The sequence below is a fragment of the Pinus tabuliformis genome, chromosome 7 (assembly GCF_031772625.1).
Source record: "Pinus tabuliformis cultivar Carrire ecotype Pingquan chromosome 7, CPIR1, whole genome shotgun sequence".
In the NCBI taxonomy this organism is placed as follows: Eukaryota; Viridiplantae; Streptophyta; class Pinopsida; order Pinales; family Pinaceae; genus Pinus; species Pinus tabuliformis.
This window is the reverse complement of record NC_142293.1, coordinates 596,228,804-596,246,231: the sequence shown is the minus strand read 5'-3', so window position 1 is coordinate 596,246,231 and position 17,428 is coordinate 596,228,804. Positions and strand designations below refer to the sequence as shown.

General features: G+C 33.9%; 2 protein-coding genes across 2 annotated transcripts; both read right to left on the bottom strand.

Moving 5' to 3' along the window:
- Positions 1–2,152: 2,152 nt before the first annotated feature.
- LOC149248839 (phosphatidylinositol 4-kinase gamma 3-like) lies at positions 2,153–2,677 on the bottom strand. The gene has a single exon (XM_089451203.1). It carries the CDS (start codon positions 2,675–2,677, stop codon positions 2,153–2,155), a length of 525 nt encoding a protein of 174 aa, XP_089307329.1.
- Positions 2,678–3,714: 1,037 nt separating this feature from the next.
- Positions 3,715–4,239, bottom strand: LOC149248838 (phosphatidylinositol 4-kinase gamma 3-like). The gene has a single exon (XM_089451201.1). It carries the CDS (start codon positions 4,237–4,239, stop codon positions 3,715–3,717), a length of 525 nt encoding a protein of 174 aa, XP_089307327.1.
- Positions 4,240–17,428: the final 13,189 nt, after the last annotated feature.

The window sequence follows — 17,428 nt, the reverse complement described above, 5'->3', positions numbered from 1 at the left end:
AACTTTCTGTTTTACACCATTTTTAGTCTTGGAACACATCAAACAAGCTAAGCATTATTTTTTTCTTAAGTTTATTATTTATATGGATATAGGCGAGCATAAGAATTCAATAGGATTTTAACAACACATGAGGACTCAATATTATTTAATAAATATTATGTATCTTTGTTGACCTCCAAGGTCCACAAGAATGAACACTAGTGCAATTCATCAAATGCTATAATTATGAACATCCTTGTACAACAAAAGTTTATGATGAAAACGAACACTGGGTGTTCTTCATTTTCAGTATTTTCACAAGTCCGATCTTGGGACCTGTGGGTTATGGGCCCATGAAGCCTTCCAGGAACTCCTCACAGCCTCAATTTCCCTTATTGGCTAACGAGTCATTCATATTCTTCAGCTGCTGATCAGCTGCAGATTCTTGCTGCCGCTCTTCCTTCAACATCTTGCCCCCAGCGCAATTTCTCCAACCGTAAGTTTACCGGCACCCACTCCTACAACCGCTTTACTGCTTGTGGATTTTATAAGTTTGAGGGTTTCAGAAGATGCATCGAACACATCTATTCCCAAGCCAACTTGTCGCAGATTTATGCTATCACTGCCACAGAGAGCAATGAACGACTACGGGTTTTGATCTCAATGGAATTTGGTCCTCTGCCGCCGCTCAGCTCTCCTCCACCTTTGAACTGCTTCCACTACTTTGACTCCAAACCGGAGTCTCTTGCATGAATTCTTTGCTTCAAATCTTGTACATTCCGGTTTTTCTGAACTCTAAACACATATTTCTTTCCACTATAAGTTTTAACTCTAACGAGTTGAAAATCCGAGAGCCGCAAAATCAAATGTAAGACATTCCCGTCCGTAACACCATAATCCTTTATCAGACTATCAGGACGTGCCAATTCTCGGCCATCATATATCAACATCTGGTGCTTCGCATAAAACCCCTTACACATTTGGATATTTAATTTAACAGATTCTATGGTGTCAGAAGCCAGAACCTGCGTACTACATGCCTGTTCTATGGCATTTACATTTTCATTTTCAAGAGAAAAGAAAACCAGAAAACGACTCAAACCAAAACACACAAAGACATAAATTCCCAAACACATATTTGTATTATGCACAAACTTAAATTACAGTTTTAAGGCATTTCAGCCTTAATCCAGATTTCTCTGGCAATTACATTTTGCCCTCTCTCACACGCACAGGGCTTTTCCTCTTTTTTTTCTCTCTCATTCACTCATGAACCCTTCCTTTCTTATTACAACACATTCAGTTTTTAACTGATTTTTTAACTAAAATTAGTTCATTAACCGAATCTTGTTCAAGATTGCCTTGGTTGTCCATGTGGTTGTCCACTTGTCCTCTTCCTCTAATTTTGTTTCATTGACGTGTCAGGATGCTCCTGCATCAGACTCCCGAGGTACAAAAATTATGACCTCCTGGTCATATGCTCCCGAGGTACAAAATTATGACCTCCTGGTCATATGCGTTTCTTTCACAATTCACAATTCTATCCACTGTTTCACTTCGTCAGTGGAACTGCCTTCTGTGAGCTGCAACCAAACCTCTGCAATAGCAAGTCCTCCCTGCTACCAGATGCCCTACCAAGCTTCTCCACTGAGCTTAGTCCTCTCGGCATCTCCGCGGTTCTCTCCTCTCGAACCAATTGAGCACTCCTGCTCTAGGTTTGCTGCAATCTTCTCACCTTCATAAAATAAATTAAAAAGAATAAAAAATGTACCTCTTGTTTCCTTCGTACCTTCTTTCTTCCTCTCCGCAGGAAATCTTTCCCGCTCTGATACCACTTGATGAAAACGAACACTGGGTGTTCTTCATTTTCAGTATTTTCACAAGTCCGATCTTGGGACCTATGGGTTATGGGCCCATGAAGCCTTCCAGGAACTCCTCACAGCCTCAATTTCCCTTATTGGCTAACGAGTCATTCATATTCTTCAGCTGCTGATCAGCTGCGGATTCTTGCTGCCGCTCTTCCTTCAACATCTTGCCCCCAGCGCAATTTCTCCAACCGTAAGTTTACCGGCACCCACTCCTACAACCGCTTTGCTGCTTGTGGATTTTATAAGTTTGAGGGTTTCAGAAGATGCATCGAACACATCTATTCCCAAGCCAACTTGTCGCAGATTTATGCTATCAACGCCACAAAGAGCAATGAACGACTACGGGTTTTGATCTCAATGGAATTTGGTCCTCTGCCGCTGCTCAGCTCTCCTCCGCCTTCGAACTGCTTCCACTGCTTTGACTCCAAACCAGAGTCTCTTGCATGAATTCTTTGCTTCAAATCTTGTACATTCCGGTTTTTCTGAACTCTAAACACATATTTCTTTCCACTATAAGTTTTAACTCTAACGAGTTGAAAATCCGAGAGCCGCAAAATCAAATGTAAGACATTCCCGTCCGTAACACCATAATCCTTGATCAGACTATCTGGACGTGCCAATTCTCGGCCATCATATATCAACATCTGGTGCTTCGCATAAAACCCCTTACACATTTGGATATTTAATTTAACAGATTCTATGGTGTCAGAAGCCAGAACCTGCGTACTACATGCCTGTTCTGTGGCATTTACATTTTCATTTTCAAGAGAAAAGAAAACAAGAAAACGACTCAAACCAAAACACACAAAGACATAAATTCCCAAACACATATTTGTATTATGCACAAACTTAAATTACAGTTTTAAGGCATTTCAGCCTTAATCCAGATTTCTCTGGCAATTACATTTTGCCCTCTCTCACACGCACAGGGCTTTTCCTCTTTTTTTTCTCTCTCATTCACTCATGAACCCTTCCTTTCTTATTACAACACATTCAGTTTTTAACTGATTTTTTAACTAAAATTAGTTCATTAACCGAATCTTGTTCAAGATTGCCTTGGCTGTCCATGTGGTTGTCCACTTGTCCTCTTCCTCTAATTTTCTTTCATTGACGTGTCAGGATGCTCCTGCATCAGACTCCCGAGGTACAAAAATTATGACCTCCTGGTCATATGCTCCCGAGGTACAAAATTATGACCTCCTGGTCATATGCGTTTCTTTCACAATTCGCAATTCTATCCACTGTTTCACTTCGTCAGTGGAACTGCCTTCTGTGAGCTGCAACCAAACCTCTGCAATAGCAAGTCCTCCCTGCTACCAGATGCCCTACCAAGCTTCTCCATTGAGCTTAGTCCTCTCGGCATCTCCGCGGTTCTCTCCTCTAGAACCAATTGAGCACTCCTGCTCTAGGTTTGCTGCAATCTTCTCACCTTCATAAAATAAATTAAAAAGAATAAAAAATGCACCTCTTGTTTCCTTCGTACCTTCTTTCTTCCTCTCCGCAAGAAATCTTTCCCGCTCTGATACCACTTGATGAAAACGAACACTGGGTGTTCTTCATTTTCAGTATTTTCACAAGTCCGATCTTGGGACCTGTGGGTTATGGGCCCATGAAGCCTTCCAAGAACTCCTCACAGCCTCAATTCCCCTTATTGGCTAACGAGTCATTCATATTCTTCAGCTGCTGATCAGCTGCGGATTCTTGCTGCCGCTCTTCCTTCAACATCTTGCCCCCAGCGCAATTTCTCCAACCGTAAGTTTACCAGCACCCACTCCTACAACCGCTTTGCTGCTTGTGGATTTTATAAGTTTGAGGGTTTCAGAAGATGCATCGAACACATCTATTCCCAAGCCAACTTGTCGCAGATTTATGCTATCACCGCCACAGAGAGCAATGAACGACTACGGGTTTTGATCTCAATGGAATTTGGTCCTCTGCCGCCGCTCAGCTCTCCTCCGCCTTCGAACTTCTTCCACTGCTTTGACTCCAAACCGGAGTCTCTTGCATGAATTCTTTGCTTCAAATCTTGTACATTCCGGTTTTTCTGAACTCTAAACACATATTTCTTTCCACTATAAGTTTTAACTCTAACGAGTTGAAAATCCGAGAGCCACAAAATCAAATGTAAGACATTCCCGTCCGTAACACCATAATCCTTGATCAGACTATCTGGACGTGCCAATTCTCGGCCATCATATATCAACATCTGGTGCTTCGCATAAAACCCCTTACACATTTGGATATTTAATTTAACAGATTCTATGGTGTCAGAAGCCAGAACCTGCGTACTACATGCCTGTTCTGTGGCATTTACATTTTCATTTTCAAGAGAAAAGAAAACCAGAAAACGACTCAAACCAAAACACACAAAGACATAAATTCCCAAACACATATTTGTATTATGCACAAACTTAAATTACAGTTTTAAGGCATTTCAGCCTTAATCCAGATTTCTCTGGCAATTACATTTTGCCCTCTCTCACACGCACAGGGCTTTTCCTCTTTTTTTTCTCTCTCATTCACTCATGAACCCTTCCTTTCTTATTACAACACATTCAGTTTTTAACTGATTTTTTAACTAAAATTAGTTCATTAACCGAATCTTGTTCAAGATTGCCTTGGCTGTCCATGTGGTTGTCCACTTGTCCTCTTCCTCTAATTTTCTTTCATTGACGTGTCAGGATGCTCCTGCATCAGTTTAAAATTGTTGAACTACAAGCTAAGTGTAACATGTTGACAACCATTTGAGAAAATTTGAGGTAAATATTTTTGGAGGGAAACAAAAAGAACTAATCTTTTTGGATTATATTTCTATTTGATCTCAAAATGGGTCAATAAAAAATTATGTAGAGTGTGTATTCATTGAATATAGAATTTAATTCCACATTCGACAAGTTCCTAGACCCTAAATTTGAGTAAATTTATGAGATCAATCAAAAATATGATTAAAAAGTAGTTTTTATCTCTCAAACTTCGAAAATTTATAATCTCTATTTATTATTTTAATTATTATTTTATTATTTTCCTTATAAATCTCATTTTAGACCTTAAAATTTCTCTAATGTTGGTTATCATATTTAGTAAAGGTTCACACTTATAGAATCTAACCACTAAATGTCCACAAACTCTATTGAGGTAGGTCCAAAGGATGAAGACTCATTGCATCAGATGTTGGAGGGTATGGACCTTAAGAATCAAAACTCCCTTCCTACTAACCATGGGAAGAAAGAAGTCAATAATCACCATGTTTTCAAATAATTTTCTATTCTCAATGAAACAGTTATAATATAGGGAGCATTTTTTACATTATATACCTATAAGTTTTCATACAGGAATCACTCAGATGTAATCAGTATATTTTTTAAATTTTTTGTTTTGTAACTCTCGAAGCATTGCCATTCATGTTTGAAAAAACAAGATAATTATTTTTGTACTCTATTGTCTAGCTTTTTTCTATAACTTTTATAATACAAATTTCTTAATATGTGTGTATGTTGTTAATATTGTTGGTTGATATAAATGACCAAAAATAATTTAAAGGTGGGGAGGATAAAAATGAGCCAGAATGATTTAAGGGTGGGGAGGAGAAAACTACATTCAATAAGCACGTGGTCTACATCCAATTAACACACAAAAATTGATAAATGATATGGACTTCATTTTAAACATGTCACTTTCTATTTCAAATAAATAAACTATGATATAATTATTTCAAATAAATAAAATATGGTAGAATTAAACCTCCATTCAAGTCGTAATTGATTGTTTAATACTTAGGGTCAATTGTTATTCCTTCTAAACATAGGCTAACCTACGTAAATTTAGGATTAAATAATATATTTGAATGGATATGTATGATGGAATTATTGGCCTTTCTCATTTATTTAAGGAGAAATTATTTATTAATAGTGTATTAGCTTACGAGTCTGTAAACAATTACAAAGTCTGAGATTTTTTTTTATGGGTTGTCATCCTTATATATTCATGAGTTATCAATGCGTCAAAACACGTCAATTTATGATATGGTTGCATCCATGTACTATATATTGATATCACTCGATGAATATATTGTTGAGATGGCTAAATATTTTCCTATCAATCTTGCGTCACATATTATTGCATAGTTAACCTGGTATGAAAGCTTCGTTGGTCTTAGTGATTAGTGATGATAATAACCATCATTATGATTTATATACTTTTTTTTTCATTAAAATTTCAATGAATACTATTTTAAAATGGATCTAATTCCCTCTAAACCACCAAAAATATATATATTTTTAAATTATTTTATAATTTTATTTTCATTTTTAATGAAATATTAGTTATTATTTACTCATAAAGTAAACCAATTTAAATTTATCTAAAGTTTAAATCTATTAAGCATTGAGATGAATCAAATCATTTGAGGTGAAAATATTTTTTACAATGCAAAACTTGAAGAACAATTTGTAGCTCTAGGGATTTGGTTCCTCTAAATGCTTGATAAACCTGAAGCTAAGATGGATCTAGGCTAGTTTAGTCATAGGAAATATGTCACTACTTTAGATGGTTATTGTAATATTTTAATCACAAGCACAAGATCTATTGTGTAATAAATACTACACTAGGAATTGGATAACAAGAAAGGTGAGAGATGAAATTGCACTAAAAAAAGACTAAGTCACTAAAGAGACCAATTCAAATTAATCATAAACTCTTGTCTATATTATTGTTTAACATGAATTTTTAAGTCGTATATAAGCCCCATGTTAACACTAAAACACCTTATTAAGTCTGAGCTATTGAGTCATTATATTTCTATTTTTATATTGCTATGTACACTAGAACTCCTCATGGTCCCTTTTTCTTATAATTTCACCCATTGTCTCCTATTATACACTAAGGAGACCTAGTCTTAGAATCATTAAATACATTGTATTAATTGTAAAATGGGGTTTTTTCCTCAAAGTGGACTGTAGCTATTGATTTCTTATCATTTTTAAGGTGCAAGGATAATAACATTTGGTACTATAGCTCATGATCATACGATTTTGCTACTTCAAAAATGGCATTGTGGCATTTTCACTATAATTTTTTTCTTGGGTGGTTTCATATGGTGAAACTTGGAGAATAATGAGAATATATCTCGAGTAATATATGGTTCAAATTTTAGAGCTTGGTTCACTATATTTTTGGACACATGCTCCAAGGAAGTTAGGGTTTCTTAATTCTCCTAAAATTTGTCTCAAAAAGGTTAGTTCAACATTTTTACTATAACTTTTTCTTGGGAGGTTTCAGATAGTGAAAATCTCACTCAAATTTTAGATCTTGGTTCACTATATTTTCAAATATATGCTTTAAGGAATTTAGGGTTTCGAAATGCTCATGAACAGTCTCAAACGGGTTATTTCAACATTTTCACTATAAATTTTTTCCATGAGGGTTCAAACCATGAAACTTGGTCCATATTGAGGCAAGGTTGAAGATAACATCTGGTTCAAATTTCAGATCTTGGTTCACTGTAATTTTGGATATATGCTCAAGGGAATTTCTAATTCCTTAATGCTCTTGAAGTCAATTTCAAATAGGTCAGTTTGAAATTTTCATAATAAATTTTCTTTAGTGGGGTTTCAAACAATGAAACTCGGACCATATTGCGGAGAAAACTGAAGAATGTCTTGTTCAATTTTTAGAATTATTTCAAAGTTATACCCTATGGAATTTAGGGTTTGTGAAAAATACATAAATAAATTTTAAACATGTCTACTTAGTATTTTTGCTATATCTTCTTGTTTGGGAATTTTCAGACTATGAAATCTTCAGGAATTTCTAGAGATTGTAGAAGTACCTCAAGTAAAAGCTTCATAAAATTTATATTTGAAGAATTGTACACACAACACACTATAAATTTTCTCATGGGAAGAGGCCAAAAATAAGAATTTTTTTGGAAAGTTACCGTAATTTTTACATGACACATCAAATTCAATTCACACCTGTGGAATTGTAGAAGAGACATATCATAGTATTATGGATCAAATTTTCAAATCCATGACAGATCAATCAACAAAATTTTACCCATTTTTCTCTTCTCCAAACTAAGGTACGTAACTTACTAGTGACCTAACTATTGATTAGAAGATCCCTTTTTCTTTGGTGGCTGAAAGTTGTGATAAAGAGGAGTGCGATTATTATTTTCCAACATGCCTCCATAGAAATCTACTACACTATTTAAATTTACAGAAGGCTCGTCTTTGAATCATGAAGGAAGTGAAGAATTAGAATTTAGGGTATCTCTATTAGAAAAGAAAGCTAATGAAATGGATGGTAGTATGTTGAAAAAGGTAGATTTATCAAGTTCTCAAGAAAATCTTAAAAGAGAAATGGAAAAGAATATGAATGAAAATAAGCAAGAAATACAAAAATCCATTATTTTCATGGAAAATATTCTCTTGGATAGGCTTCTAAAAGGGATTTGGACATCCAAGGAAATCATGAACATAAGAAGAAGCATGTTGTTGAGAATCAATCTCATATTGGAAGTATGTTATCACAATAGGAGAGCACAAATCTTGAATTACATAACTATAATCATGAAATTTCAAGCGAAGATCCACATCATCAGGGGTTCAAGTCAGCATCAAACAAATATTACATTATGAAGATAAATATGAGGAAGTAAGATGGTAATGATCCAGTGACATGGATATTTCAGATAGAGAAATATTTTTATATACACCAAGTGGTATCCTTACAAAAAGTAAATATGGCATCCATGCTTTTATGACATAACCAACATGTGTGGTATTAATATATATATATATATATATATATATATATATATATATATATATATATATATATATATATATATATATATATAGAGATATATATATATAGGTGGTTCACGGACACCCGTGATCACTGGGTGGTCGCTACGTCCACGAAAATATCTAAGCTTGATCAAGTATCAAGCCCCGCAGCCAATAGCTAGGCCTAACCCCAAGGGCTTTGGGGAGAATTGACCTGTGACCTCCCGAATGGCGAGGCACTTATTTGACCAATTGAGCTAACCCTGGGGGCTTGTGAAAGAAAAAATAGTATTTTGTATCTTGGACTATTTTTATAGATGAATTGATAGCACATTATGGGGATATTAAGAACAAAACATTCTTTAGTCAATTGGTAGATATTCAACAAAAAGGTCCAGTTACAGAGCACATTCAAAAATTCCCCAATGATCACCGATTATATAGATTGAAGCTTTAGTATTCCTTTTGCCCATTTTCTTAAATTCCTTCTGCATCTAAGCTTTGCCTTTGTTTCTTTTTATGTGTACACCAAAACCCTTGGTTACCAATCTAGCCTCTCTATCTAATGTTTTAGTCTGATTCTTCAATCTAATATAAATTTGATGATATTTTAATTTATGGTGCTTTAGAATGGTGCCCCGATCCTTATTTTCCCATTCCTTGAGAAGAGTTACCAAAATTTATTTTTCATTGTTCAGGATCTAACTATCCTCCTTTGCATCCATTTCTACCTTATCCGACATTGGTATATTTTTTGGATCTAGCATTTTTGGGGAAGCTTCTGGGGTCTTTCGTTTGGAGAGGATTTAGTTTGAGGTTCCACCACATTCTAGTCCAAATTCGTCAGATCTTCAGGAACCTCGATATTTTCATCGAAATTTGTAAGTGTTGAATAGTTATTTTCAACTGGGATAACTTTGGCCTCTGATTGGATGGATTGTCCTTTGGGTTTACTCTATCTGATTGTAAGTTTTTGAAAACCTTCAAAATTAACTTTTTGGGTCTCCTCCCGTAGTTTTGCTTCATGGATCGGGAATTATCACAATAAGTGGCCATACTCATGACATCATTGACATTAGAAAGGAACATGTTCATAGTCCAAATGTTGACACCAGAATTCGCCCTCGTAGGAAATTCCAATGAACTTTGCTAAAGGTTGAGATATGTTCATGTAGACACATATTATGGCATATTAAGTGTACTATCCACACTTGGTTACTTTCGAGATCTTGAAAAAATATCCAATCAAGTTTCTATTTCCTTTGAGAATATTTGGGTCCCAAAATTCTTTGTAAAATATTTTACCCACATTGTTGTTCCTAAAAATTGCTCTTTGTCTGGGTTATCATTAAAGAAATTTTGAGATCTAAAATGGGCCTCTTAAGGAATATTATGAAATAAAAGTGGAAATAATATAATATTAAATTACATCATCAAGTTTTGGAGGGAAAAAAGGAAAAACTACTTTTTCAACTTGCATTTTCAACTTATCTCCCTATGATTGTACTCAAATTTCGAGTGGGAGCACTCGTTTGATGCGAAATTTAATTTTACATCCAAGGAGTACTCATGTTGCATAATTTCTATGGACCCTACTACACGAAAAATGTGAAATACATGAACAAACGTGAATGTAACATGTGTTTTCATGTAGTAGGGTCCATCAAAAGTATGTAACATGTGTTTTCATGTAGTAGGGTCCATCAAAAGTATGCAACATGGGTATTCCTTCGATGCAAAATTGAATTTTGCATCCAATGAGTGCTCTCGCTCGAAATTTGTGTAAAATCATAGCGAGATAAGTTGAAAATATGAGTTGAAAATGTAGGTTTTTTTTTTTTTTTTTACTACAAAAATGGTGAATCAACCCCTATGTTTGACATCAACATATTGAATCATATCGGCTCTTATAAAGTTGATTTTTGTTGCATATTTTTGTTTTGAGGCCCATCTTTTACCTCAAAATTCCTCTAATGATCACTCCCCCTAGAATCTCATGAAGAGGCATGCATTGCTAAAAAAATAAGGATCATTTTCAAATAATCGAGCCTTGTCCTCTAATATGGAGAAGATTACCATAAAAAATCCTTTGGCCCCTAGTTCCAAATCAATTTCACCTTTTGGTTGTCATTTACTATAAATCCATTTTACTACACCCTTCTCAAAAGGCCATATCTCAATAAACTTACAAATGAGGGTGTGATCTTACATATATTGTTTGTATCCTTCTAATTTGTTAGGCCAAACCTTATATTTGGGGTTTCTTTCTACTTTTGGAAAACATATGCTCTTGCAATGAGATTCCCATTATGCTCCAAGAATCATATTATCTTGTGTATTTCCTTCTCCGTTTGTAGCTCTAAATCCTCTTGCATTTCATTGATTTTGACCTTGGCCACTGCATTTTTGTAGGAGGGGATTGCGCCCCTCCCCACTTGGGCACTCATAGAGTAAATCAGATGTAGCTAAAGTGATAGTATTAAAGTATAAAATGTTTCCCTGCTAGATGATGCTAGCCACCGATGGTAAACAAACTTTTTAGAAAATTTTGCATAATCAAACCCTAACCCTAGTAGAGTTGGTAAGTGTTGAATAAATAATATAATGTGAAGTAATTAATATATATAATAACTTTATTATGAAAAATATTAATAAAATTATAATGAACCTGAGTTTATTTATTAATGTTTTTCAATTTGTTTTACACTTTATTTAATTATAAGTGATATTCTTTATGGTTTGATTTAATAATGATAATTTAATATTACTTGTTGCTTTAAAATTAATGTTATAATATAATTTTGATTGCATTTAAAAATATGATGATATTTCTTTAATTATTTTTATAAAACAATAAAATATAAATTTAAAATCAAATTCCTAAAAACATTATAATTTCATTTTTTAGAAAAGAAATTGTAAGTTTTATTAATGAAAATATAAACTACATTTTGTAGACACACGTAATGTGTATGCATATAGAAGTTAGAAAGATACAAGACAAAGCTAAAGAGAAACAAAAGGCAACATATAGGTTCTTTTAATGGCTAAGAACCACAAAGCATAAGCCAGGAAGAACCATAAAAAATGTAAAGAAAATTAAGACTGGCAACTAATGCTAATCTTTTCTTTTTTATTTTTCCTTTTTTGCACATTTTTCCATCCATCGAGATTTGGTTCAACTAGAAAAAAATCCAATTCTTGTCCCACTTGAGGAACTTCTTTGTCAGAATCTGAGCACTCAGAGATGTGAGACCTTTTTGTGCCCCTGATTCCATCAAATGACAAAGAGTGCTTAGTATCCATTTCTTTCTCTTGAATGGTGATAATTCCTAGCTAAACTGTAGCGTCCCCATTTAGTTTGCCTCTCTATTGGGACATATCATTAGTTTCATTTTTAGGTTCATTTTCCTTATTTTCTTCTTAATCCTCAGAGGGATATTTCTCTCCGAACTTCCATACTTTTGGTTGATTGGACTGCTTCTTCTTCTTCGTAGGATTCTTCTTTGCTTGTGGGCATGAATTCTGTAAATGTCCTATTTGAAAACATACACAACATCATAATGTCATGTTATCATAATATAGAATTGGTGACCAATGGTATTTATTGTGTTTAAAATTTATATTATCTGAGATCCCTTTGCTAAGATCAATCTCCACACATATTTTAGTATACATAAAAGACTAGTTTCTGTTATTTTCATATCCATTTTTTTGAATTTTTCGCAAAGTGTTACCTATATCTTCAAGGACTTTATGATGATAGAAAGGAAGGGGGAGGTTTGGAACCCTCACCCATATCAGCATGGTAGAGATCACCATAGTGTTGGCATCAAATTTTGGGAATCATAAAGTGATGAATAGTCAGGCTCTACCCCAGAAACAAGGCCCTTTGTTAAGAGCATAATCCATATCCTTCTGAGTTTCAAATTGGACTATGAAAAAACCCTTTGAGCATAAGAAATTGTCACATTTCATAGTTTAAAGCTTCAAATTTAGGCCAAAAACCATTAAATCTGCAAATAATTTCTTTAGATTATAGAACAAATAAAAGGTTAGATGCCTGAAGAATATTTACTTCCATAGAAGGAGATTTATCCATTTTTTCTACAATATAGGGGCCTAGAACATTTTGGATATGAGTTGTTGATGTTGGAACCTTCCCTTGGATTGTTGCCTTAAAAGACACAAGGGTCCCACTAACATTCTTTACACCAGGAGTACCCCCACAAAGCCTTGTGTTCAGGATGATGTTGAATCTTCTGAGATGTTGTAGTCTTTGATCTAAGCAAAATCAAATAAAAACTTCCTTTCAAATTGCAGATATTGAAAACACAAAGGTAGACCCCACTTATGTTCAATGGCTTGCTTGAGTGAGTATAGAGAGGTTGAACTTTGGTCAAGATAATATTTTTTTTCCATTGACATTCGTAATGAAGATTTGAAAAATGTTCCAGCGCAGATTGTGGAGGTGCGATCACACCACACAAAGCCTATGGGCCAGAATGGGCTAGTTGCATGCCTGCGAAAGCCCCATAGACACAGGGGACGATGGAACAGAGTATTTTTCTTAAAGAAGGAAAAATTGGGAGAAAAATATAGAGATATAGGAAGGTGAAAAAAAATTACCATAATTGATTTTCTCCCACTCCAACATCGACAGGATGGGGCATCCATTGGAGTCGCCTACAGTTCCCCCATAGATTCTATTAACATCATGGTCAAACTTGGAGTGGGCATGTGCAACATGAACATCTGTTGGTTCAATCCCCCAACTTTCTATGACCTCCTTGGGAGCGTTGCGGAGAAAAGGTCGATGTTCTACCTAAAAAATGAACCCTACACAACCATTCCCTTCAATGCTTGCAAGTGGGATGTAACTAATCTCTTGGCCAAAGTTAATGGTTAGGCACGAAAACAAGATCCAGTATCATAGAACATCATGACAAAACCTTAACAACACGCTCCATCGTTAATGAATAAATTATTTTCAATATCTTCCTAAAAACATTATAATTATATAGAAATATATATATTAATCATTTAAAAATATTTTTAAGTAGTAATTTAAAATTAAATTAACAAAATTTAATAAACAAACATTTAACTAAACACACAAAATTAAAATAAAACATAAATAACTAACTCAATCATTCTATATAACTTATAAAAAAAATGTGATTCCTAAAACACCCCAAGAAAGACTTCCACTAGTTTAATAAAGATACCTAAATACAAAGCTTCCACCTAATTTTATTTTAACTAAAAACTAATTTTATAATATTATCTATTTATTTTGTCAAATCACATGACATGTTTCACATTTTTCACCCATAATAATACATTTTCTAATTCCATGTATTTTCTATACTACTTTATATTATTTTCATGGCTAATGAGGTATGATAAATGGCTAAACTAAATATACTAAATATTTGTTCAATGTAATACAAATAAATGCAGCTTGTGAAAAATCCCGTGGAAAGATTTCCACTCCTTAATAGGAGTATTTAAATATAAAGCTATAAGGGAATTGGATTTTCACTAAAAACTAACTTTACAATATTATTTATTTATCCCCTCAATTCACATTACATGGTCTATATCTTGAATTCATGTTAATACAATTTAAATACCATGCATTTTCTATATTACTCTAGATTATTTTTTATGGTAAATGAGGTTTAACACATTATTAAATTAAACATATGTTCAACAAAATGAAAATTTCATCGAAATATTTCTATTAGTTTTAATAGGGATTGCATGCAGCCAGGAGTCTTTACTAGTACATAAGTTTGTTTTGACATTTTTAAGTAAATAAATGTTATTTTTGTTAATATGAAGTCCAAATTTTTCTAATGTCACAGTTCAAAATTTTCTAGTGTCACGGTTGATTGTCCAAAAGATTTTAGTTTACCTCGGTCTGAGCAATATATATTATATGAGAAAAAACTGTAAAAAAAAGGTTTCATCCCCACAGTTCTACAACGCTTGAATATATAATAAAAAATGAAAAATATAAAAAATATTTCGGTTGAAGATTTGACATGTGTTGACACCTCCCTTCCTTATTTTATGTTTTCCATGTAATTTTTACAAGTTGCTTTGGCCCATATCCTGGTGGCATCCTCAAGTTAGGATCAAAGCGCATATTTATATGTGGCAGTCGGCTTCAATTCCCATGACATAATCAAATTGTCAACCATTTGCATATTGATTTGGTTTTATTCTGGTTTCCTTAGATGTTCAGGTTGTGTTTCAACCACATAGATTTTGTAAGACTGCATTTCGGCCATGAAAAATTAGGAGTGCATGCTTTGTCATTAATTAGGCACAATTGCTTGGGCGCTGAAGAAAACTAGCAATATAATCAATGTAATCCTTAAAGTCTTTATCTGAAAGCTTCAGATATGTTGGAGACTTTGAGATTGAGTAAATCGAGTATGTATCAGTTGGTTGGTGGTCTTAGTCTCAGGCTTCAAACGGGCTCCGACTCATTTATATAGTAAAATGTCTCATATATAACTTCTTGGATGAAACATACCATGCCCCTACATCTGGTTTTCTTTATAAAATTCTCAAGATGTGTCTGGTTTTATTCCTAAAATGCTCCTGCCTATATTTATCAAATAATGTTGCCTATATTTATCAAGTAATGTTACCTCCTTCTTCAGCCCACAATTGCATGTGAATTAAGGAGCTTTTGAATGACATGCGACATGGGTACACATATTTTGATGGCTATTGTAGGGACAATAAGCTCACATCATTTATAATGTTTTGAAGTTGCAACATCATTATGGCAACTCGGAAGAGTTTAGTTAGAAAAATTATAATGATGGAGGTATGAACAACTAACATTTTAAAATGCTTATAGCTCATGATAGAGGAAAAATGTTTATTGTTACTTGCAATTTTAAATTACAATTTTGTTTTTCCTGAATGTTTGTACATCTCGTGTTGCACCTCTCCATATGTAATACATAATGTGTGTAATACAGAATGTAATACACAAAACATTGTGCAATTAGGGATGGCTCGCAGGTGCACGATGCAATTAAGGATGGCTTGTAGGTGTATGATGTTATGTAATCTGTGACAACAACACTAGGAAATAATCTTGTCAATAGACCTAGTGCATTGATGTGCAAGTATAAATAAGTAATAAAACCTAGAAAATATAAACAGGCATTGCTATTGCTTTTTGGGAATTATAACAAAATTAATGGTGATTTAATTTGAAAATATTTTTTTTTTTTTGCTTTATTTTTACTCTATCTCTATTAATATACGTTGAATAGCTTGAATAATTGCTAAAAAAATTAAATTTGGAAATACCTTTTGCTATGTTGGTTTCTGTTTTTTCTCTTTCACTCTGTTGGTTTATGTTTTTCTCATAACACTGTTGAGCTTGCTCTGAACACTTTTTAGTGACTTCTATGAGTGTTTAATTCTAACCTACGACTGGATTTGGAATTGATGACACTCACTCTACAAATTTTGATGTATATGTATATGTATTTGTATATGTAAGAACTATATTTGTAGGAAGCAAAAAAATTGAACTATTTGTATTTGTATGAACTATATCTGCAAAAAGAAAAATATTTGAATTGGATGGCACATAGAGAAGGTGTTATGTAGCCTCCATAGAAACCTCAAAGGCCTCTTGCATCTGTAGAACAGAACCAGGTGTTACTTGTAAGGAAAACTTATTATGTATATAATATATATCATCATATTATTGTTATCTATATCACGATAATTTCCCTAACCATAAAAGTAAATATTAAAGGGTTGAATTGAAGATGGGATGAGTTAGGTGAGCATTCTGGGCATATATGCTTACTTTACATTTGTGCAATTGAATTCATATGGAACTGGAATGATAAAATGAGAAATAATCGTTGTTCATAATAAAGAAACTTGAATGTTCTTGCTCAAGCATGAAAGTGCAGTTTAGGGGTACAATACCTTCTGTTTCGTTGAACCTTGCTTTGGTCTCTGGTTTGATGGTTATACATGAAATCCAGTATGGGGAAGAAGGAATCAGGAGAAGCACTTGGGGAGGGCATGAAAAAAAAGCAACTAGGGTAGAGGTAGAGGGTTAAGAACCGATAGAGCTTGAATCTCAGATGGTGCCAGGTGTAAACAAGGGTGGCATGTGTAAACAATGGTCATAGCCAACGGTGAGAGGTGTAATCTCCCAAATGTTGTCTTTTCCCAACCTTTAAAAACTTCGGTTAAAAATACTTGCCTCAACCTCCATTTAAAAAAAATTGGATAAAAAACTTGCCCCAACCTTCATTTAAGAAACTTTGGATAAAATAACTTGTCCGCCCAAAAATAGCATCAAGGCACATGAAGTTTGCAATAAGAGGGAAAATCTAAAACTTTGGTTAAAAATTTAGTGAAAGGAAATTGTCAATTCTAAACTTTGGTTAAAGAGTGAAACAAAGTGAAAAAATTTGGTCAAATGATCAATTAATCGTTGGTCAACGCTCCAGAAATCACTATAGTTCATGCTCTGCCATAGGCAGGGACTAATAAAGATACTTAAATACAAAGCTTCTACCCAATTGCATTTTAATTAAAAAATAATTTTACAATATTATCTATTTATTCTCTCAATTCATGTTACATGGTTTAAAATTGGAAGAATTAGCATGTGGGGTTGATTTTAGTGGCATATTTTAATTTTAAAAATTGGGATATAAAACCTTCCAAGCATCCATGATATTTTTTGGGATTGTAACATCTATAACTTATGTCCACACCATCATCATTCAT

Coding starts and splice junctions, on each gene's coding strand:
- LOC149248839 (XM_089451203.1), bottom strand. CDS start 2,677: ATGTGTTTGGGAATTTATGTCTTTGTGTGTTTTGGTTTGAGTCGTTTT.
- LOC149248838 (XM_089451201.1), bottom strand. CDS start 4,239: ATGTGTTTGGGAATTTATGTCTTTGTGTGTTTTGGTTTGAGTCGTTTT.